Genomic DNA, 25,362 nt, shown 5'->3' on the forward strand with positions numbered 1-25,362 from the left:
GACATCTATGATTAAATACAGCTGTAAAATACACGTTTTCAACTTCATACAAATTACATGTAGACCAGACTCGATCAATTTATCAATGACACTTTATAAGGCGTAGATTTATCGCTCTTCGGATTCAGTCATTTTCCCGCCAATTCCCACGAGACTATTTGCAATGACGTAAAACATAGATGAAAGATGAGCTATTATCGGTTAGATCTGGAAGCGGCTGTATTCTAGCTAAATCTATTTGTTAAGGCCAGCTCAATTTTTGTCATGGTCGCTGAGAGAGAGAGAGAGAAATGGGGTTTAACGTCCACTCGACACAAACTAGGTCATTTCGGGACTAACATATGGTTTAATTTTATTTCAATAAATCCCTTGCGCGTAGGGGTTTTTAGCAGTGGGAGGAAACCGGAGGACCCGGAGAAAACCCACGAGGTTGGACAGGCGACCCAACTCCTTGTCACGTACAACTGGGGATTCGAAACCACGCCAGTTGATTCAATGACAGGCTTTATGATACAGCACGTACGTGCTAACCATTCGGCCATCCAACCCCCCCGTCTTGGTCGCTGAGATGTATATTAGTGCTAGTCCTGTTTACATCTCGTGACCTATGAAGAAAAATTGAGCTGGCCTTATCATTTAGCACTAACTCTGTATTCTCGTCGACACGAAGTGTGTTTTTATAATCCCAAGTGGTTGAACATTTTTATAACCACTTGCACTTCAGCGAAACAGCTTTGAATTTTTTAAATCGCGTTTTTAAGGCTCATATTGTTATTTTAATGGATGATTTTAAACCTTGACTAGTTTTTCAACATACGTAGGCTAAGATGTGACCAGTGCCGGATTTAGTTTCCATTTTTTTTTTCTTAGCTATATGGCTAGTGTAGGGCCCTTGAGAGGAAAGAAATGTGCTGAGGCGAGACCTTTTTTTGCCCAAACCCGATCCGTTTCTTTCCAACACGAGTCATATCTCATATCTAGACGATTGCGATAAAGTGAAAACTTTTGTACATACTTATATAAGCTTCAAAGGAACAATAAAAAATTCATGCATAATTGCCCATTTCAATTTTGACCTTTGATATTCGTGGGCCCTGGACGAAACGTGTTTGGGGACGACCTGGTACGAACTTGTGATAGTTGGAATACGCTGTGTTCTGATTGGTTGTTGTGTGCATGCTTTTGATAATCCCATAAATTGTACACTCGGCAAATCTCGACAGATTCCGGTACCCTACATCTAATCTCGGCTGTATGACAGTAAGTGATATATGCCTACGCCCATACATTTGCGATGCGGCTACCGGTTTACTTTAAACAGGAAAACGTGTCGATTTTACAAAAAAGTCCCAAATTGCGTCTTTTGTAGAGTGTATATACCTAAATGAGCAGAGATATTGTCTCAAGGCTGCTGGTTTGATAAAATTCCCTGGTAATTCCCCAAACCCAATGCCAAACGTGACGTTTGTTGATATAATACACTCTCCACAGAAATCTCCATGGGGGCAGCCATTTTTAATTCAAAACCTTTAAAATAGTTCAAATATGGCGGAAATGGTCACACAGCCGAGATTAGATGCGTAGAATCTGTCGAGGTTTGCCGAATGATCAATTGTAATTACTTGAATAAAATCAGATTGTCCACCGAAGTCGTTGTTGTTGGTTGTTTTCTCTCTCCCAGACTTCCTATCGCATCGAATGTTTTGTTCATCGCTTTATAGGCCATGATATGGAGAGCTATTAGAATGTTTATGGGCTCAGCCTTTGCATCGTCACCAGGTCCCATAGACTCTTATGGGCCCTGGGGTGGCGCACCGGCTGCACCCCTCTTGTCACCAGGCCCCATAGATTCTTATGGGCCCTGGGGTGGCGCACCGGCTGCACCCCTCTCGTGAGGCCTGGGCTAGTGAGTGTTCGTGACGGCAGAGATTGAAGATAATATCATGACGATTGTAATCAAAAATGCCAAGTTTTCAATGTCCCTTGCATAAATATTTAATACAAAGTGGTGTTACCCGGAATGTGAGGAATCCTTCAATTTCCTCCATCAAACTGAAATGAAGGCCAGAAATGTCACAGAAGTTGTCTTATTAATAATGGTGATGGGAATTCGGATATTTGTTTCGAATTAAATCGCTAACCTCAGGAGAATCAACAGATACCATCCGAAAGAATGGCGCAAATGCTTATTATATTCATGGGCACAGATCGTCAGGTCAATAACCCAAAAAGGGGGATTGGATGGCCGTATGGTCAGCACGTGCGTGCTGTATCATAAGGTCTGTCACTGGGTCAACTGGCGTGGTTTTGAATCGCCGGTTGTGTCGAGTGGACGTTAAACCCCATTTCTCTTTCTCTCTCAGCAACCCAAAAAGATCACCAGTGGAGTGAGGTAAACGGATGAGCACTGCGCCCTCCATGCAAGACAATAAAAAGAAACTTTGCATAAACGGAATTATACCTTCTAAGGGCTCGTGGAAATGAAATGAACTGGGGTTTATTGTCCTACTTTTCTATGGCTAATGGAGACGCCATGCGACGGGAATTTTTGCCCAGATAGCGGCGCTACGGCCTACTCCTATTTCGAATTCCAACTATATCAAGTGTCCCTTTACGTGCACACCAACGATTACAAGCACAGTGCTTTGGAATTCTCTCCCATATTCACTTAAAAATATTAAAAATCTTCATTTATTTAAGAAAAATATCACTATAGGCATGTTATTTCTTCTTCTTAACCTGTAGCCTATATTTAATATATCAACTACTTACTACATATTATCTATCATATTACTTTTAGTTTTAAAGTTAAACTATTAAGCTTATCAGTATATATTTGAATGTTTTGTGTGTGAGTATTTGTTAAGTGTCTTGTTCTGTTACTGTCTTTTTCATTTCTTTGTTATAAAGGGCAAAATTGTAAACAGGCTCTAAGCCTAATTTTTCACCTTTGAAAATAAAGATATTATTATTATTATTATTACAAGAGAGAGAAATGGGGTTTAACGTCCACTCGACACAAAATAACCAAGACTGCCATTCAATTTGGACTATTCGCGTATTTCGCCGAACAGAACTGTAAAATAGAAACGATTGAATGTGAATCAGTTTATATCCATTCATATTACATTATTATATGCGTTGCGACCCATCCATTTGAGTCAATTTCTAGATGCCAAAGAATAGCGATTGAGTTCATTTAAATCGACAGTTAGTATAATAACAATCTAATCATGCTGTTAATAAATACCCTTAAGGTAATGTTAAAAATACGATGGTCATGTGATCAATCATATTCACAATCTATAATATACCATTAGGCAGTCACATGACAATATCAATTACTGTCTCTGTAAGTATAAGATTCGTTCCAACACAATGACGTGTATACGCTCTTTTGGAACGCTAAATACTCTTTTTTAGAACACACGGGGGCCACGATGGCTAAAGCGGCGTTTACACGATACAATCAATCCATACAACCGTCGGATGCAACATATTGGCGCGACCGTTTACACGATACAATGGTTCTAGGCGGTTGTATGGATTGATTGTATCGTGTAAACGCCGCTTAAGTGAGTAGGACGTTGACTCGCTAAAGTTGGCCGAGAAAGTTCATCGATCAATTTTTGAGTCAAGTGTTGTGCTTTCGATTCCCATTTTATGCGTGACAAGGAGTATGGTCGCCTGTCCAACTCCGTGGGGTTTCACCGTCTTCATTAGCCCACAGTGCTGGACAAACTATTAAAGAAAATAAGCACGTGCATAGGCATCATATGGTAATGGGGGCACCACAGAATGTCTGCTTTGTTAGATGCCCAATTTAGAATATTTAATTTAAAATTATGACAGTCACGACATGCGCTAGTTTCTGTTGGATGCTGTACGTGACAAGGAGTATTGTCGCCTGTCCAACCTCGTGGGTTATCTCCGGGTCCTCCGGTTTCCTGCCACAGCTAAAGACCCCTACGCGCAAGCGAATTATTGAAATAAAATTGAATATGTTAGTCCCGAGATGACCTAGTTTGTGTCGAGTGGGCGTTAAACCCCATAAAACTCGACAAGCTTGTTCCTTGGACATTGCGCATCGGTTGACGGACTTGGATTTTCAATTACAAGATGGTTGTGATGACGTCATACCCAAGATGTTTTGGTCATACCCAGTTTCTGGCCCATTATACATGTATAGTATGCTGGTACTCGTTTTCATAGACTGGATAGGGGCAATAGAAATCAATTCCAAGGTGGGGATCATGGTGGCTAAGTGGGTAAGACGCTGGCTCGCTAGTCTGGAGATCGGGTGTTCGATCCCTGCATTGGCCGAGAAAGTTCATCCCATTTTTCCGGCGTGGTTCTCCCTTGTCAGTGATGCAGGACGAGAGCCTGACAATTACAGCTGCCTAGTCGTTCGGGTGGGACGAAAAACCGAGGTCCCGTGTATTCTTTGGCGTGCACGTAAAAGATCTCTTGACAGTTGGAATTCGATATAAGAGTAGGCCGTAGTACCGCTGTCCGGGCAAAATTTCCCTCGTAGCACACTGTATAGCGTATGTCCGTCTTCATTAGCCCAGTTCGGGGCAGAACAGTAGGACGTTAAACCCAATTTCATTTCAATTCCTGGGTGGAGTTTTCTATAGTTGACTGAGTGTTCGAGAGCAGAACGGTCTAAAGATATAACATCACTTTTTACACTAACGGAATACGTAAAATCAATAGTTCTATTTACTGTTAACCTGTGACATTTATATATCAATAGCTGTTTATATATATATATGTTAATTATATCAGGTAAACTGGTGTAAGTACATATATATATTATATACATATATTATATACATTATTTCAATGCTTTTTTATGTTGTTAGTGACTACCACATTGTCTCTTGAAGGGTGTCCTACGACACGATTAATGTCGCTAATATAAACAACTTATATAAAAATATATACACATTTCTTTTGATAACTTTACCAGCTTGTTGTTTATTGTTGTTTGGGGAGCTTTGTTGTAAGAAGTCCAACAAACGTCTCCAGAGGACTAAGCCCCCGGGAAAGTTTTGAGATTTTGCTGTTACAATTTCTAGCTGTGTGCAAACCTTTCTAAGGAATCAAATATTTATCACCTTGGCGCACCTGCTGAAAACTATACCCAATGGAATTTTGGCGCCCCTGTTAATTACTTTACAAGGGGGGGGGGGGCACTGCCCCCCCCCCCAGCCCATGCTCCCGCAACACCCTGAAGAGAAAGGATAAATAACAAATTAGAATTATATTAAGAATGAAAATGAATTGAAAGAAATTAAAATTAATTGAAAGACAACCACTAGAAGCCGGGGGTGGGTGGGTGGATGGTTGAATGGTTAGCGTCCGCGCACTGTATTATAAAGTCTGTCATTGAGTCGACTGGCGTGGTTTCGAATCCCCGGTTGTACGTGACAAGGAGTAGGGTCGCCTGTCCAACCTCGTGGGTTTTCTCCGGGTCCTCCGGTTTCCTCCCACTGCTAAAGACCCCTATGCGCAAGCGAATTGCTGAAATAAAATTGAACCATATGCTAGTCCCGAAATGACCTAGTTTGTGTCGAGTGGACGTTAAACCCCATTTCTCTCTCTCACCACTTGCTCGCTAACCAAGAAGTCTCGGATTCGCCCCCGGTGTTGTCAGTGATGCAGGTTGGAGGGACTGGCAAGGACGAAAATTTGAGGTCCCATGTACACAAGTGCGTGCACGTAAAAGAACCGTTGACAGTTGGAATTTGAAATAAGCACACTGTATGGTGCAGGACCGGGGGCCTGGCAAAGGACAATGTATATAGTCTTTCGAATGGGACGAAAACTCGAGGTCCCAGGTACATATTGGCATGCACGTAAAAGATCCCTTGACAGTTGGAATTCGATATAAGAGTAGACCGTAGCGCCGCTGTCCGGGCAAAATTAACCTCATAGCACACTGTATGGCGTATCCCCGTCTTCATTAGCCCAGTCGGTGCAGAACAGTAGGACGTTAAACCCAAGTAGAATGTTAACCCCTAGTCCTTCTTTAGAAAGTTTTAAGAAGACTTTAAAAACGTATCTATTTCAAAGAACGTTCGACAAATAACAATTTGGATTCTGCGTTTATTTAATTTAATTTATGTATGTATGTGTGTGTGTGTGTGTATATATATATATATTGTTCATGTAAAGCGCCATTGAATACATCAAAGATGTAATAATAAGCGTTATATCAAATTCAATAAACATAAACATTGTATTTGGCGATAAAAGATTTCCTTAACAAGTCAAATTCTTCTACCTTAAATGCATAGGAAGCTATTTTTTAAATGTGCATGTATTTATTTTGGCGCTAGCGTCATGGAGATCAACATTCATATAACGACATCAATTTGACATCTATAATATTCGTTACTTTTTTTCTGTCTTAAATCGGACATATTTAGGGGGGTTGGATGGCTGAATGGTTAGCGTGTGCGTTGTATCATAAGGTCTGTCATTGAGTCGACGGGCGTGTTTTCGATACCCCGGTTGTACGTGGGGTTTTCTCCGGGTCCTCCGGTTACCTCCCACTGCTAAAGACCCCTACGCGCAAGCGAATTATTGAAATAAAATTAAACTATATGTTAGTCCCGAAATGACCTAGTTTGTGTCGCGTGGACGTTAAACCACAACTCTCTCTCTCTCTCTCTCTCTCTTTGCCAGAGATATTTACTATAGGCTGAACCTCCTCGTTTACATAATTGTTCTTCTATTTTTCGCGTCACTGTGATGATAAGGACAAACAACTTATCCCGATATTAAACCAAACTTAGAAAAGAAGAAAAATTGCCGACTGCACCCATTCTTCAAACAATCTTCTTCGGCCTAAAATTGATTTCTTTCTCAAAAATGTATACAAATGAACTGAGAAATTTGTTGAATGTGTGTAAGTTCAACAAATAACATAAATTCAACATGAGAAAAACGGTGTGAAACACGAAATATCTCGACATTGGGAAATTTATGGATTTATGTGTTTCTACGATGAAAGCTAACTTTAATATATATTTCAACATCAAATATTGACTGGTGGATATTATCATCGGTTGCGTGTGAACTTCAAGTTTTATATTAATGGGAAAATGAAATGAAATGTAGTTTAACGTCCTACTTTTCTGACCCGACTAGTCAAATTAAGAGGCACATACGCCATGCAGTGATGCTACGGCTTACTCTAATTCCGAATTCCAACTGCCAAGGGTTCTTTTACGTGCACGCCAATCATAAATCAACTGAACACATAATTTGTAAATGAGGGAAGAATGTCATATATATAAGATATGAAATAAAACTTTTCGGTTTGTCGTCCCATCCGAAGGACTAGACAGCTGTCCTTGTCAGGCCCTCCGTTCTGCACCACTGACAAAGGGAAACCACACCGGAAAACCCCGATGAACTTTCTCGACCAACGCAGGGATCGAACGCGTGACCTCCGAGTTAGCGAGCCTAATGAAAATGAAATGGGGTTTAACGTCCTACTGTTCTGCTCCGACTGGGCTAATGAAGACGGGCATACGCCATACAGTGTGCTATGAGGGAAATTTTTGCCCGGGCAACTGCCAAGGGATCTTTTACTTGCATTCCAAAGTATACACGAGATCTCAGTTTTTCATACCACCTGAACGACTAGACGCTGTCATTACCAGGCCTTACGTCCTGCACCACTGACAAGAGGAAACCAAACTTTCTCGACGAACACCGGGATCGAACCACCTGGTTGGCGAGCCAGTTTCATAATTACTGAGTCACCGCGGCTCCCGACATTATGAGGAAGAAAGGCTGAAAATGTAGGCCTAGTATTAATATACCGATGTGACGTCATCCTTTGATGTTGGCATACCATTATTTCAAAAAATGGTACGGACAATGTGCCAAGCGTACATTATTTATACTAGTTGAAATTTTGGACCCGCGTGACGTATTTCATTGCAAAGCACGTGCGAGTGTCTGTATTTTAAGTTGTTTAATGTTGTCAAGCTCAAGGGGGGTTGGATGGCCGAATGGTTAGCACGTGCGCGCTGTATCATAAGGCCTGTCATTGAGTCAACTCGCGTGGTTTCGAATCCCAGGTTGTACGTGGCAAGGAGTAGGGTCGCCTGTCCAACCTCGTGGGTTTTCTCCGGGTCCTCCGGTTTCCTCCCACTGCTAAAGACCCCTACGCACAAGCGAATTATTGAAATAAAATTAAACCATATGTAAGTCCCGAAATTACCTAGTTTGTGTCGAGTGGACGTTAAACCCCATTTCTGTCTGTCTGTGTCAAGCTCAAGCCATTGCGACCATTAAACAACTTAAAATACAGACACTGGTCTCAAGCCATTCTGAACATCTGAGACACGCTACCTGCGGAGAAGTATCTCAGACACAGTCAGTAGCCATGATATCCATAATATGTAACAGGCATTGCCTGAGTAGAGCTAAGCTGATTATATTGTCAAATATAAAACCTTCATAATTAATTTTCTCAACTGATACAAAAAATGTTAAATAATTTAGTTTTTCCAAATTGATTTTCATTTAGATCTAAATTGTAAAGATTAATTTTGTTTTTAAAAAAAGAACAAGAAAGTGTGAGAATATGCGAGATTTGGTAAGTTGACATGCGCATTGCCTGTTTTGCCCAGTGTATCCGGTTCCGGTCTGAATTTTTTTTTAATCAACAGTCTGTGGGTGACAATTTCAGTTACGCTCCTGTGTTACCGGAAAAGAGCTTTGCTCAAGCACCGCGCTTCGCGCGATGCGTTAGAGCTTCGCTCTATATCACGTGATCTACACATCACAGGTCACGACATTGGCGTCAATGGGTCATGAGGTCAACATTATAGGTTTATATCCAGCATTGTGTCCGTTGCACCCATAAAGACTATATAATTCGTACAGTCCCAACATGTTCTCTCTTCTTCCAATGATTTTTCACAAAAATAACATCTACAACTCATAGAATTGACGTTGTCTTCAATGACAGCGTCTGCGAGGGTTGTTCATAGAGGCCGCCATATTGCACTATTTTGTGCGTCGGTCGGGTCTATTTCAGATATACACAATCAATTCTGTTGATGTTTTTAGCGTTGGGATTGACTAATAGTTAATGTGTTTCAGTTCTAAAACAAATATTTTAAACTTTAACGCAAATTTAGAAAATAGCCAAATTCTGGCTGGGATTACTGAGCAAAATGGCCATTCACTGTATACGTGCGAAAAAAAAGCTAGCCACCAATTAATTTTCGTACGTTAGTTACGTACGGTCTCAAGCTCAAGCAATTGGGGGATCACGGTGGCTAAGTGGGTAAGGCGCTGGCTCGCTAGCCTGGAGGTCGGGTGTTCGATCCCTGCATTGGCCGAGAAAGTTCATCCAGATTTTCTGGCGTGGTTTCCCCTTGTCAGTGATGCAGGACGGAGGGCCTGACAAGGACAGCTGTCTAGTCATTCGGATGAAACGAAAAACCGAGGTCCCGTGTACACATTGGCGTGCACGTAAAAGATCCCTTGACAGTTGGAATTCGATATAAGAGTAGGCCGTAGTGCTGCTGTCCGGGCAAAATTTCCCTCATAGCACACTGTATGGCGTATGGCGTATGCCCGTCTTCATTAGCCCAGTTCGGAGCAAAACAGTAGGACGTTAAACCCCATTTCATTTCATTTCTCAGCCATTGCGTAATATAATGAAACGTCCCTCGTGTTATTTCAATATATTAGTTAATGTCTCGCTCTCGACCATTAAACTACACTTATTGTCAATCATTGATCTAAGATGAGACAACTAACTCAATATTCGCCAGTGTCTGAAACCTAGTAAACAATAGATAGTAAACATTGGAAATCGGTTAAATTTGAGGAATTCCTCTTGCAATAATAACTACAATTGGTATTGTCATAAGAAAGTATTTTGAGGATAATTGCACTAATAACCCTTTTTGGTGTTTGATACTGTTGAAAATCTATTAATGAAGAGAGAAATAAAATGGGGTTTAACGTCCTACTGTTTTGCTCCGACTGGGATAATGAAGATGGGTATACGCCATACAGGGTTCTGTGTGGTTTAATTATTGCCCGGACAGTGGCGCTACGGCCTACTCTTATATCGAATTCTAACTGTCGAGGGATCTTTTACGTGCACGCCAATATGTACACGGGACCTCGGTTTTTCGTACCATCCGAACGACTAGACGTTTTCCTTTGCTAGGCTCTTGGTCCTGTGCCACTGACAAGGAGGAACTACACCGGAAAATCCCGATGAACTTTCTCGACCAACGCCGGGATCGAACACGTACAACCGGGGAATCGAAACTACGCCAATTGACTCAGTTACATGTAGACCTTATGATACAATGCGCACACGCTAACCATTCGGCCATCCAATACCCTCGTTCTTAGGAGATCAAAATGGCTTTACCCCCCCCCCCCCACAAATAGACACACGATTATCAATATTATAGGCAGGAGGTATCTACAAGTAAGCGGCCGTCATTCTGTTTGAAACTAAAGTAGTAAAATTACCTCGCACGCACCCAAATGAACGCACCCCTTGTGAAACTGAAAAGATTGCATGAGGAAAGTTAAACATACATTATGCAAGAGCTAAATCTACCTATTGCAGATCTTTCTTTAGGCCTGAAATGTTATCTAAATTATTAATTATACATTAATTAACTGGTCCAGGCCTTAATCAACTCTCGATGGCATCAGATTTCTCCGATATTAGATAGATTAGAAAGGTTCAGACATATTTTGATTCAATTTAAAAATGAGGAGGGAGACTTAGCTTCGAACAACCAGTACGGTGGTTGAAATTATTGCACATGTCTTGTCAAACCTTCAAAGGCTAATATTTTCGCTCGCAATAGAGTAATTTGAATGAAATTTTCAAATTATTCATTGGACATTATCTATTTCCGAACTATTGTAGCGAGAACGGCTAGTTCTTTATCTAAATCTTACATAATGTATCTTTAAATATTGTTTTATTTTTTTTCCTAATCATTGAGATAATTTATCATCAAATAATCAAAGATAGAATGATAATATTTTTTTTAAATCTTCGAGATAATATTTTTCATTAAGTAATAACAAATGATAACATGATTTATTTTATGATCAGTAGTGGAATACCGCGTATAGAAACATTATGTAAGATTTAGATAAAGAGCTGACCATTCTTGCTACAATAGCTCAAAAACAGATAATGTAAAATGAAAATATTGAAAATTTCATTCAAATTACTTCATTCTGAGCCCAGTTATCACTGTTTGTAGTTTTGACAAGATGTGTGAATTGTGGTAACCAGTGCACTGGTATATTCGAGACTATAAAAGTGTAAGCGTGGTGATAATTCAGGAAGTTCTTATTCCACTTCTGGCGATCCTTTGTTTGGTCACAACTAATTGGTCACGATTTCAGAAGGATTATTCTGAAATAGTAGTGCTGATAAAAGTGATTTAAGAAGCTAAATCAAGTTTTGTGTGGGAAATCGTGAGTCACGTTTTGAAAATTTTTTCGGAACCCAAAAGGGGCAAATACCTATCAAAAAACCTCCGGAAACCGTACTTCGTCATTAAAACCTTAAAATAGGCCCTGCAAAAAGGCCTTTGATACGTTATCTAAAGTTAAATTTCAATTCATTGGCAAACAATTGAACTCATTCATTGACTCTGCATACTTACCATTGAATTTTGTATTTTTAAAACAATTATTCAATTGTGTCCCGAACATTTGGCATTTATTTACATTTAACGCCTAGAACACATTTATAGAGAGAGAAATGGGGTTTAACGTCCACTCGACACAAACTAGGTCATTTCGGGACTAACATATAGTTTAATTTTATTTCAATAATTCGCTTGCGCGTAGGGATCTTTAGCAATGGTAGGAAACCGGAGGACCCGGAGAAAATCCACGAGGTTGGACAGGCGACCCTACTCCTTGTCACGTACAACCGGGGATTCGAAACCACGCCAGTTGACTCAATGACAGGCTTTATGATACAGCGCGCACGTGCTAACCATTCGCCCCCCCCCCCACACACACACATTTATAGAACGTATTGTTCTTTTTAGAACACTCTGGTTATTCTGGTTATGTCTTATGGATACTGGAACACGTTAAAGAATTTCAGAACACATTTAAAAAACAAAACAAAACAGAACGCAGTTGACGCGTCCGGGATGCACCTAGTTCAGCTCTGAACGTAGGTGTCATTACACTCGGTTCAGAGTGGACCAATTTGACTGAAATTGTCAGCATATTCTCTTTAAGTTATCTTTAACAATTATAGCGAGAACTGTCAGCTTTTTATGTAATCTACCATAATGGCATTAAAGGCATTAGAAGGCTTTAAAAGGCATTAAAACCTGGCATTTTGGCGCGGAATCTATGTCGACTACAAGCAAGTTAAAAATAAACTAAATATAATATAAATGTATAGCGACCATATATTATTTTATATGGTGGCCATTTGACCCAAGTTTCCCCTCGACATAATCAGGTATCGGGTTTTGAAATCAAAGTCCAAAATTTAGCTGGAGACCTTAAAGGGCTAATCCCGATAATTTTTTGGAGAATAAAACTGTTTAATTTTGTTTCAAAATCCCTTAAAATCCTCTACCTAAGGGCCTAGCAACTAACTCAATATTTGTGATAAGATTAAAAATAACTGAAACCCGTCAATCTTATCTGGAAATGGAGACCGGTGTCCCAAGCTGTATTATGTGGTGTCTAGATAAAACCAGACATTTTTTGTATAAAAATAATGTGTAGGTGAAATTTACCTTTCGTTATGAAGTACAGCATTTGGGTTATTCACTGTATAGACCTCTCAATGGACGGGAATCGATTATCAGGTCTCCCAACGAAAAAATTGACTCGAAATCTTAAAAGGGTTACGTGCCCGGATAAGCACTTTTGACGGTCACGTCCAAACGACTCAATATTTTGAGCTGAAATTTTGAGATAAGGTCAATAAACCATTCATCTATATTTTGGCGTTTAAATTTCATACATACTCAGACTTTTATTTTTGAGACTGTTCAAATAAGGGAAAGTCCCTTTAAGTAGGATTCAGCAACCACCGACTCATAAGAAGTTGAATAATAAAAATTGGGTTTAACGTCCTACTTTTCTGCACCTACCGGGATAATGAAGACAGGCATACGTCATACAGTGTGCAATGTGAGAGAAATATATAGCCCGGACAGCAATTGAATTCCAACTGTAGAGGGATCTTTTATGTGCACGCCAATGTGTACACGGGACCTCGATTTTTCGTTTCATCCGAACGACAAAGCGCTGCTTCTTGTCAGGTCCTACGGCTGGCACTTCCCCGGCCAGGAGGAACTACACCGGAAAATCCCGATGAACTTCCTCGGCCCACACGGGATCGCCAGTCAGCCAGTGTCTTATTCACAGAGCGCCACGTCCCGTCCCGTCTCGCCCACTCGCCCCGTCCGTCCCGCCCCGTGAAGACCCCAATAGGGAGGTTATTCTTTGACATACCCTTTTATTTAACTTAAAGTTAGTGTAAATTAATTTTTTTTTTAAATTTTTAAATCTTTTTTATCTTCGATTAATATACAAACCAACTCTATTCAATGCAGTAGATTTTTACATTATACATTAATATTACAGGTGTTCCAATGTTTCAATTTCATTTTTTCCAATGCTTCAAATTCATTTGTTCCTATGTTTCAATTATATTTGTTCCAATGCTTCAAATTCATTTGTTCCAATGTTTCAATTATATTTGTTCCAATGCTTGAATTTTGTTTGTTTCAATGTTTCAATTTTATTTGTTCCAATGTTTCAATTTTATTTGTTCCAATGTTTCAATTTCATTGGTACAAAAAGCCATTTTTGTAATTCTATACTAATCTCATTTAAAAAAAAAAATAAGGTGCGGCAAAACTAAATTAGGAAAAATAACAAAGTAGAAAAAAAAAACCAAACCAAAGATAAATGTTATTTTCTTATGTCGTACATTTTCGGCTGACAACCCCATAGACCAATTTAAAAAAAAAACAAAAACAAATGTCGCTTTGATATTAATTGATTGATGACCCAAAAAAGCGACAGGCGGGTCGAATAGTCGAAAATTTTGTTTTTCTTAATTAATGTAATTTCATAACAGTCCTAAAAAAAAGATTTAAAAATATTTTCTTATTAAATTATGTAATGTCCAATATACAAATACGATAATACTTCCATCTCTCTGTTAAAAATCGCGGCTTGAATTTTATCGAATCGGTCTACTTTCGATTTCCTTTTGGTCCAGGAAATGATTTTAGACATTGGCGGGTTTTCCCATAATTCCCTATCACGCATGCGCAACTTCCGTTTCGCGTGTGTGAAGTCGCCATAATGTCGAAACAGGTACAATACTTTTTAACTTTACTTGGTTAGTTTTTGGCCAATTGAACTTTACACTAACTTTATTTCTCTCTTTTCAGATGTACACAGAAGAAGTTAATCCCCGCACTTTGTAAGTATATCGTTAAATATTCTACTTTTAGAATGTAAAGTTTTCCTCGACACCGGATTGTTCTTCCGTTTTACGATTTGTGTGCATTTACCTCGCTTCAACAACTATGCCGATCTTCACAGAAATTATTTGTTTTATTTGATCGATTTCAGATATGTGGGTAATTTAGACCCAGCGGTGACAGAACAACTGATTATTGCTTTATTCGGACAGATTGGCCCGTGTAAAAGCTGTAAAATTATTCACGAGGTAAGTTTGTGTTGCTAAAATTTACACCGGAACTTGTGGCAGGGAATGTTTATCAGTTATGATTGATTCGTGAAACCACGTTGTCTAATCTCACTGGCTCTCATCATTTCTCAGGGTTTCATTATTAATATAAACACTTCAGTTCAATAGTTTTGTACACTTTAGATTGATATGTAACCTGCTTGATTCTTTACATTTTAAAAAGATCCAAGCTAGGGCATTGATTGTTGCAAATTTTTTTTGTTTCATTTCATTTGGAAAATGTCAATTTGTCAGACAATAAGCCCCTCAACTCACAATAATGGGGTGCTGTGATTAAAGTTAAGTATTAACAGAGCAGAAAATTTGACACACATACAGGAACCTTTGTTAATTTTGGTTGATTTTAGGTAAAGATTCGCAGGGAAAGAGGATTCATATTATGGTTTCACCCTCTTTTGTCTTAGTCATAGGCCTATGTCTTACACACCCCAACAGAATTGCGAAGAAGTTGGGTACCAGTACCATAAGTTTATCTTTTTAATAGCAAATATGGAAACAATTGCAGATTTACAGATAACTGCATTAGTGTAGCAGTGTCTTGTCCGTTGTAACAATTAATGTACTCTTTAAGGCTTTGCGCAAGTAAAAATAGCTTCAAACGCACAATTTACAACAAATATCACAGTTTGTATTGAAATAAGTAATTCTATCACAAAAAGTGAAGAGTGGACCACTAAGATAGTTACTGAACAGTTTTTCTTTGTGGTAATGCGTTCTACATTTTCGAAGCAATATTTCGAATGATGTACAGGATGGCTTTGCATCACCCAGGTGAAATCTCGCCAAATATGTCGTCACATTTACCCCCGTTCATCGCTTTCCTTATACAGTTTTGTTACTGTATACCACTACTATGAGAGAATATCGGAACTCAATGATGTCAGTGACAGGAATCACATGTTTTTGGTCTTTGAAATGAAAACTATTATTAGACTTTGTCCAAAATGGATGAATACTGCAACTTTCGCAAATCATTCACAACTAGCAAGCCATGTACCAAAAGGTCATTATTTACCAAGGCTGTGGATGACTAAATCTAATTGTTAAGGCCATTTCAATTGGTCATGGTTGCTGAGATGTAAATAACGTTAGGGCACGTGATTGTTGGTGAGATTGTAGGTTAGGGTAAACATTGGGGCTAGGTCCAGGGTTAGGGTTGGAATTAGCATTCGCCCTGTTTATGGCTTATGGCCTTTGACCAAACTTGAAGTTGGCCTTATCAAATAGATCAAACGGTTGTGGGTAGGTCTAGAACCGACAAGACCATCAAAGATGTATTGGAAATTGGAAGAAGAAAATGGCATCAAATTTCCCTCATAGCACACTGTATGGCATATGCCCGTCTTCATTAGCCCAGTCAGAGCAGAATAATGGGGCGTTAAACCCTGTTTCATTCATTTATTTATTCAATTTTGTCAACTTTTGATGGATAATTCTTACATCTAATAGGATAACAAATGTTATAGATTTGCCAAATCCAGTTGGCAAGCCGCCCATTACATCAATTTTTTGAATAACATAGTCAATAAACAACTTTTGTTCGTGTTTGAACGAGCAATTAATAATAATACCTATCCTCCGCAACATATGGTCTATTATTATTTCGGACATTTTAAGATGGAAAGGAAAGAATTGGGTTATTATATGTTAAAACTTTCACAAAGGAAATCCTTAGAACGGCCCACTACTGTGACAGGAGCAAGACGGAAGACATCAGTAGCGGAATCGTTTCTAATATACAGAGTGCAGCATATGCAGAGATCGTACAATTTTATAGGAATATAAAAAAATATGACATTGACAGGCTGCACTTGGTAAACCTCGGCAGATTCCAGTACCCTACATCTAGCCTCGGCTGTATGATGAAGTCCGCCACTGGAACTACTAATTACAGGGGGGGGGGGGATATGGCCGAATGGTTAGCACACGCGCGCTGTATCATGAGGCCTGTCATTGAGTCAACTGGCGTGGTTTCGAATCCCCGGTTGTACGTGACAAGGAGTAGGGTTGCCTGTCAAACCTCGTGGGTTTTCTCTGGGCCCTCCGTTTTCCTCCCACTGCTAAAGACCCCTACGCGCAAGCGGATTAGTGAAATAAAATTAAACCGTATGTTAGTCTCAAAGTGACCTAGTCTGTGTCAAGTGGACGTTAAACCCTATCTCTCTCTCTCTCCCGGATTACCAACGGCGTTGCCCATGACAACTTCTTTGAAGAATGTTTGATCATAAAATATTTCAAAGTCTGGAGGTGTTTTTGTTTCAAGTTTTTCCGATTTTCTTCAAACAAGGACAACTTTGATAACTTCTTTTTAAAAGCTGGAGTTTTCCTAATAAGTAAAGTGGTACCGCATTGCAATTGTATAGGCGTAGGTACATATGACTTATCGTCATACAGCCGAGGCTAGGTGTAGAGTAACGGAATCTGCTGAGGTTTGCCGAGTGTGACAGGCTGATAGGCAAGGGATGACAAAATATGAATATATATAGGTTGTTAGAAGTTTTGTTTATCACCCATAAAGGGGGGTCGGATCATCAAATGGTTAGCATGTGTGTGCTGTATCATAAGGTCTGTCATCGAGTCAACTGCTGGGGTTTTGATTCCCCGGAGTAGGGTCACCTGTCCAGCCTCGTGGCTTTTATCTGGGTCCTTGTTTCCTCCCACTGCTAAAGACCCTTAGGCGCAAGCGAATTATTGAAATATTATTAAAACCATATGTTAGTCCCGAAATGACCTATTGTGTCGAGTGTACGTTAAACCCCATTTCTCTCACTCTCTCTCGCTATAAATGTGATTGATAAATTAAGAATTTACGGTTGACTGAACATTCAGTTTAAACAACAATGAAAAAGAAAATTCCACAGAAAGCTATTGAAGCTGTTATTTAAGCTTACCCATTCATTTAATTTTGAAATTCATTTGAACCTAAATGTTTTAAGAAATAAATTTAGGAACAAAATCTTTTTAAAATGATTACCAGCTTACTTTTGCTGGAGTTTCTTTCAGATGGGTTGCCTGTCCAACCTCATGGGTTTTCTCAGGGTCCTCCGGTTTCCTCCCACTGCTATAGACCCCTACGCTCAAGCAAATTATTGAAGTAAAATTGAACCATATGTTAGAGCCAAAATGACCTAGTTTGTGTTGAGTGACTCTCTCTCTGTGCGGCTATCTAGGCAAAATTAACTTCATACTATAGCACACCATATGGCATATGCCCATCTTCATTAGGGGGGTTGGATGGCCGAATGGTTAGCACGTGCGTGCTGTATCATAAAGCCTGTCATTGAGTCAACTGGCATGGTTTCGAATCCCCGGTTCTACGTGACAAGGAGTAGGGTTGCCTGTCCAACCTCGTGGGTTTTCTCCGGGTCCTCTGGTTTCCTCCCACAGCTAAAGACCCCTACGCGCAAGCGAATTATTGAAATAAAATTAAACCATATGTTTGAAATGACCTAGTTTGTGTCGAGTGGACTTAAACCCCATTTCTCTCTCTCTCTCTCTCTCTCTCTCTCTTCCATATTCATTATCCCAGTTGGTGCAGAAAGTAGGATGTTAAACCCCATTTTCCCTTTCATGGTTTAAGGATGAGTTTAAAGTCCCAACTTCCCATGTAATTTTAATAATGCTGGCAAGAAATATCTTTGAATCGATTTATCACGATTTGCGCATTGAATCGCAAGATGCTGAATTATGTTTTCTTTGTCGCTTCAGCAAGTAATCTGTCAAACTTAATTGTTCACATCACACATTATCTACGACACCAACAGGACTTAAAATATTAATTATTCATTTTATCCTGTTGTTTTCTTGGTAAATATTGACCTGGTAGCACCTGAATCGCAATTTGTTGAAATAAAATTGAACCATATGTTAGTCCCCAAATGATCTAGTTTTTGTCAGATGGATGTTAAACTCTTTCTCAAGTTAGCATTAAATCCCTCTAAAAACATTTAATGCAGTAGAAAGCTAACCCATGCCACGAGAATCTATTTTTTTTATTCTTTGTTTATCATTTGCCTTGATTGTGGGAGAAGCCATTTTAATTTTGAATTTCTTGTTAGTTGCTTTCCATTTACTAAAACATCGAAATAAATTCCTGAATTATCCCCTGTCAACTGTTGCTGTCCATTTACCATAAATATCAAAGTAAATTCCTGGATTATCTCCTACCAACTTTTTTTTTTCCGACATTTAATTCTCTCAAGTCGTGGTTCTCACTACCAGTATCCATTAGATCCACACATACAAGAAAGAAGTGCCTTTTATGTCAATCTATGAGACAGACTGCCATTTATGGATACATTTAATATGCCCACATGGTCGTTCGTATGTTGCCGTCGCCCCTATACGTACATCTATACGTCGGTCATTGACAATTTTTGGTGAACACCCTACATACTTACTATATTATCCGATTTTTCTGAAATTTATATAGGTTATAAATATTAGTTAGACGAAGACGGCTATTTAATTTCAACAATTTCCGTTAATTATTTCTAGAGTTACGGGCAGCGAATTATTGAAATAGAATTGAACCATATGTTATTCTCAAAATGACCTCGTTTGTGTCAGTAAACCTCTCGCTCTCTCTCTGCCCCAGGGGGGTTGGATGGCCGAATGGTTTGCACGTGTGTGCTGTATCATAAGGCCTGTCGTGGAATCAACTGGTGTGGTTTGGATTTCACGGTTGTACGTGACAAGGAGTAGGGTCGCCTGTCCAATTTGTGGGTTTTCTCCGGGTCCTCCGTTTTCCACCCACTGCTAAAGACCCCTACGCTCAAGTGAATTATTGAAATAAAATTAAACCATATGTTAGTCCCGAAATGACCTAGTTTGTGTAGAGTGGATGTTAAACCTCATTTCTCTCTCCATATAAATGAGACCTGGGTGTATACTACCCCATAGAGAACTGTATATACAGTGATAGCTGATAACTAAATCAGTGATAAGGACGGAGGGCCTGACAAGGACAGCTGTCTAGTCGTTCGAATGGGACGAAAAACCGAGGTCCCGTGTAAACATTGGCGTGCACGTAAAAGATCCCTTGACAGTTGGAATTTGATATAAGAGCAGGCCATAGTGCAGCTGTCCGAGCAAAATTTCCCTCATAGCACACTGTATGGCGTATGCCCGTCTTCATTAGCACAGATCGGAGCAGAACAGTAGGACATTAAACCCCATTTCATTTCATTTCAAATCAGTGATAAGACTTCAGGTCAACATTGATTTCCCCAATGACTTTAATATTGTCTCTTTGACTAACTCATTAACTTTTTCCAAGTTTTTTTTATGAGTTGCACACTCCACCGCTGGACCAATATGTGACAACCTTTTACTGAATTGTATGAGGTTCCCTGTGGAAATACTAAAATACAAAAACTGGAAATGGCACACTACTACTAGTAAAAATATGTCTAATTTAAACTCAGATCCTATATCGTTTCGTTTTTTTTTCATAGTTCAAAATTTCGTTTTACTTGTCTTTCCTACAGTCATAACCTGGAAGTGTTGTTGAATAACCCATGTTCTGGGTAATGTAGGGGATTAGCCAATCAAATGGTTTGTTCCGTTAAGCTCTTATTGTGTGGCGTGGTGCTGTAGATAGACATTTGTTGCGATATATCTGTATTTTAATCAGAATGAATACCATTTCAATGTAACCAACCCCTTGTTGTTCTTCCTCAAAATCTGCACCAAAACCTTGCAGAAAATATTATTTCAGACCCTTGTGTTCTATTCTACTTGTGGGGGGTTGAATGGCCGAATGGTTAGCATGTGCGCAATGTATCATACGGTCTGTCATTGAGTCAACTGGAGAGGTTTCGATACCCCGCTTGTACGTGACAAGGTGTAGGGTCGCCTGTCCAACCTCATGGTTTTCTCTGGGTTCTCCGGTTTCCTCCCTCTGCTAAAGCGATTTATTGAAATAAAATTGAACCATGTGTTAGTCCCGAAATGACCTTGTTTGTGTCGAGTGGACGTTAAACCCCATTTCTCTCTCTATTCTTCTGATAAAAGTCAAACAATAAGCATACGCAAAAGGGAGGGAGTGGGGGGAGAGGGAAGGAACTCCGTGTGCACTGATTGAGGTAATATAAAGAGGGAAGTAGTGGTAGTCTGGATCCAATAAGTAATAATATCTCCATGGAGTTCGGTCCCTTTATGAATTTCTTTTCTCTTACTTATAAATAAACAGTACTAATGTTTAAGGAAGTCCTATTGAAACATTTTTCTTAAATGTAATTTTAGATTTTAATTACATCACCAATCGTGATGATAAACCATTCACTAATATTGATCCATTGCTTGTGTGTGATGGGGACTGAAGGGTCTAATGTGAGTTCTTTATATCATAAGGTCAGTGATTCTCAACCAGAGAAATTTGAACGGCACACTCAGAAAATTGGGGGGTTGGATGGCCAAACGGTTAGCATGCGTGCGCTGTATCATACGGTCTGTCATTGAGTCAACTGGCGGGGTTTCGATTCCCCTATTGTACGTGACAAGGAGTTGGGTCGCCTTTCCAACCTCCAGTTTCCTCCCACTCCTCCAGTTTCCTCCCACTGTTAAAGACCCCTATGCACAAGCGAGTTATTGAAATAAAATTGAACCATGTGTTAGTCCCGAAATCACCTAGTTTGTGTCGAGTGGAGGTTAAACCCCATTTCTCTCTCTCTCTCTCTCTCCATTTCAATGTAATCAACCCCTTGGCCTTGTTATTCTTCCTCAAAATCTGCACCAAAATCTTGCAGAAAATATTAATTCAGACCCTTGTGTTCTATTCTACTCGTAAAAGTCAAACAATAAGCACATGCAGTAGCGGGGGGGATCTACATATACATTAACTGGGGTAATCAAAAGAGGGAAGTAGTGGTGGTCTGGATCCAATAAGTAATAATATCTCCATGGAGTTCGGTCCCTTTATGAATTTCTTTTCTCTTAGTCTTACTCATAAACAGTACTATGGTACTAATATTTAAGAAAGTCCTATGGAAACATTTTTCATAAATATAATTTTAGATTTTAATTACATCATCAAACGTGATGATAAACTATTCACTAATTTTGATCCATTGCTTGTTTGTGATGGGGACTGAAGGGTCTAATGTGAGTGCTTTATTTCATAAGGTCTGTCATTCACATGACAGGACAGGGATTCTCAACCAGAGAAATTTGAACGGCGCACTCAGAAAATTTCTCACTAAAGAAGCCAGCTATTTGATGAAATTCAACACACTGCAAAAAAGTTAGTTCATAGCTGTGTCTCTCTTTATTTAGTTTGACTGAGAGTCATTCTAAGTGTCTATGACTAGTCCCTGTCTACGGCTGCATGCCGTCTATGACTTGCCCTGTTTTCAATTTGAAAATTCAAATATTTTTCATGTATATTTAGCCTGGTGTGCCACTATTTTTTCATGTGTTACAAGGTGTGCCGTTGGCTAAAAAAAGGTTGAGAACCACTGTAACAGGGAGTGGGTGGTTTCCTTCCAATGATAAAGACCCCTATGCGCATGCGAATTGTCGTAATAAATTTGTTTAATATCTTAGTTCCGAAATGACCTAGTTTGTATTGTGTGGACATTACATCCCATTTCTCTCATGCTTTTTTTATGTGACAGCAATGGGAGTCAAATTAACTATCAGGCCTCTTCATACCTGTGGCTTCAGTAAATAACTGGTCACTCTCAATTATCAAACTCAAAGACTAATCACATCACACATATCCATACATGTAGGTACACACACACGTGGTTAGGTCTTTGACGTACATTGCTCTATATAAATATCGTAATATGAAAATTTTTTATTTCTTCGACATTGGATTGCCTAAAAGTTCTTGAAAGTCGGCGAATCTGCTTTGGCTCAGCGACTCGAAGATTCGTACAATTCTATCATCCGTATCGACGTGAATTCCGCAATGTATCATGGTACCACACTTCCGTACTAAATCGAATACTCGCCGTTGAGTTGTAGAATTCAGATTTTAAAATATCCGTAATAAATTGAAGATCAAAACACAAATCACACCTGTTCATGGCACCGTATTTACATCTACCGCGTGCGAAGGACAGATAACGCCACCTGGAATTCCCTTCTCACATATCCGGACTATATTTACACTACAAATTATATTTATATGTGAAATATTTTTCCGACCTGATTTTTTGATTTTGTCAAATTGTCTTATAAATTATTCATAGCCTTTATTTATGGAAATTGTTTAAAACTTTTTAAATGATTAAATACACCAAGCAACGAGCCGTGTGCATTTCCATTCCAACCACTACTATATTTACTGTGGTGTCGTTACGGCAGAATTATTTCAGGTGACTTGGGGGTGCGTTTTAATTTATTTAGATATAATACTCCATAATGCTATAAACTAGTGTCAAGCAGATGAAAACTAGCGTAGATGGTGTGAAATTCATTGATATAAAATTGTCTACTTCCAAACTGTGTGAGTAACTGTAGCCTACGACAGAGCGAAATGTAAACAGTGCAAATGGCGGCTTTTCGCGGTTAATCTGTGCTTGATTCTTGCATTTAGAAACAAATAATTAAATGTACGTGACATGGACGTGAGTATTGTGGTCAATTTACTGAACATCAAGTAAAATTAAGTCCACCTGTCGCAAGCGACAGGTAGTTTTATTTGCTACCTGTCAGACGAAAAAATCGCCTGTCGCCGACAAGTAGACAGGCGAACATTTCGAGCCATGACTATACATTTGACTTGTTTAGACAGAAGTGAATTGAATTCACACACAACGCCATGACAGAATGTTCCATTTCTGGTTAATTACTATACTGTATTAATAGTATAACTTTACAATTTGGATTCAGTATGTTTGAAACACTAATATAATAAGACTGCTTTATACAAGAAATATATAGACAAATAGAACAATGTTTGTTTTCCCTGTTGAAGATCATGGTAAACGGAATGAGACAAGGGAGCTCATTCATTCACACAACTCTTCATAAAGAAATGACCTACACTGTAACCATCGTATTATTTAATCTTGTGTATTTAGCACTAATTTCTTTCACATTCATTTAAAGATACATTATGGGAGATTCGATAACGAGTTGGCAGTTCTCACTATAATAGTTAAAAAACTAGATAACGTAAAGGCAATTTGCTGAAAATTTCATTCAAATTGATCCACTATGAACTGAAAACTAAGCGAATGAAATTTCTGCCCAGCCTCGGTCATCATTACTAAAGTCAGTACAATAAACAGCATAGTCTCGATTATCTATTTAATCGTTTAATCGAGAAGGAAAGTTATGCAGTAAATCGGCTCACAATCCACTTAAGATCGCAGGCTAGCGATGGTCTGGATAAGTTAATTAATGTCTAATTAATAATTTAGATAACATTTCAGGCCTAAAGAAAGACCGGCAATAGACAGATTTAGCTCTTGCATAATGTATGTTTAATATCAAATCTTTATTTAAATATTTGTACTTGGGTCCAGTTTAAAGCTGACTGATTAGTTTTGATAATGAGTGTCCTATTTACAAGTATTTAATTTCCTGACCACTGTTCAAAGATTAATCATTATGCATCAGTTATCAATTGGGTTGTTTATTTTTTAACAGTGATTGGGAAATTAAATACTTGTAAATTGGACACTCATTATTAAAATTGAATGGTCAGCTTTAAACTGGACACAAGTATAAATTAGATGGTTTTGTGTGATGTTAAATGATTTTTATGAATTTTTAAACAAAGATTTGATATTGAATGAATGTTAAAGAAATTATTGCTAAATACACGAATGGTTAGCATGTGCACGTTGTATCATAAGGTCTGTCACTGAGTCAATTGGCGTGCTTTCGATACCCCAGGGCTTGCCACGAGACGCGAGCAACTGCTCGCGCTCGCGCTGTGCTCGCGTAAATCTACATTTACGCGAGCGGTTCGTTGCTCGCGCAAAATTTTAAGAAAACCCAGTAAAAATAATCAAAATATTGACAAGTTTATTGCCGAAACTAACCCAACAATGTCAATAACGTCATAAATTCGTCTGTCAAACTGAGATTCACCCAGCTGCACTCGGCATTTCCTCCTGAAATTTGATTGGCTAATAAAGTTACTCGCAACTTGTGTTACTAAAAATACACTTTAGACCTGAACGTCATGACTGGTTTTCCCACGAACACCAGTAACAAACACGTGATAATCAAGTCTAAAGTAAAGAATGTTTACATCTGGCATTTGGCATTCACGCTAAATGAACACGTTTCGAACTAATATTTATCGGTATTTCCTATTTTATCAGAACTTCGGTTTTTATTCTTTTGTGCAGTCGTATAATTTTCAATCTAAGCGTAATAATGGCCAAAGGCAACCTGATTGCCCTATCCACATTTATTTCGTGGGGTGAAGAAATCCATACGGAAATTGGTTTTAATAAAGAAGAGTACGTATGACTGTCAAAAACAGAAAGCGATGGTCACACATGTTTACTGCAAACTTTGTGCCAGGAATAGCAATTTTCTTATGATTTTAAATTGAAACAATGTTACAAAACGTGTGCTCACGCAAACAACATTTTGCGTGAGCA

At 39.0% G+C, this 25,362-nt stretch overlaps 1 protein-coding gene across 5 annotated transcripts in view; it reads left to right on the forward strand.

Annotated features, from left to right (window-relative positions):
* The first annotated feature begins 14,330 nt into the window (after positions 1-14,330).
* LOC126815928 (nucleolysin TIAR) overlaps positions 14,331-25,362 on the forward strand; it is a 153,252-nt gene continuing 142,220 nt past the window's right edge. For all 5 annotated transcript variants that reach the window (XM_050542038.1, XM_056099888.1, XM_050542037.1 and 2 more), the window contains exons 1-3: positions 14,331-14,391; positions 14,469-14,500; positions 14,653-14,749. In XM_050542038.1, coding sequence (XP_050397995.1) covers positions 14,380-14,391; positions 14,469-14,500; positions 14,653-14,749 — 141 coding nt within the window. In that variant the 5' untranslated portion in view covers positions 14,331-14,379. The remainder of the gene's footprint in view (positions 14,392-14,468; positions 14,501-14,652; positions 14,750-25,362) is intronic.

Source organism: Patella vulgata, chromosome 3, assembly GCF_932274485.2.
Source record: "Patella vulgata chromosome 3, xgPatVulg1.2, whole genome shotgun sequence".
Taxonomy (NCBI): domain Eukaryota; kingdom Metazoa; phylum Mollusca; class Gastropoda; family Patellidae; genus Patella; species Patella vulgata.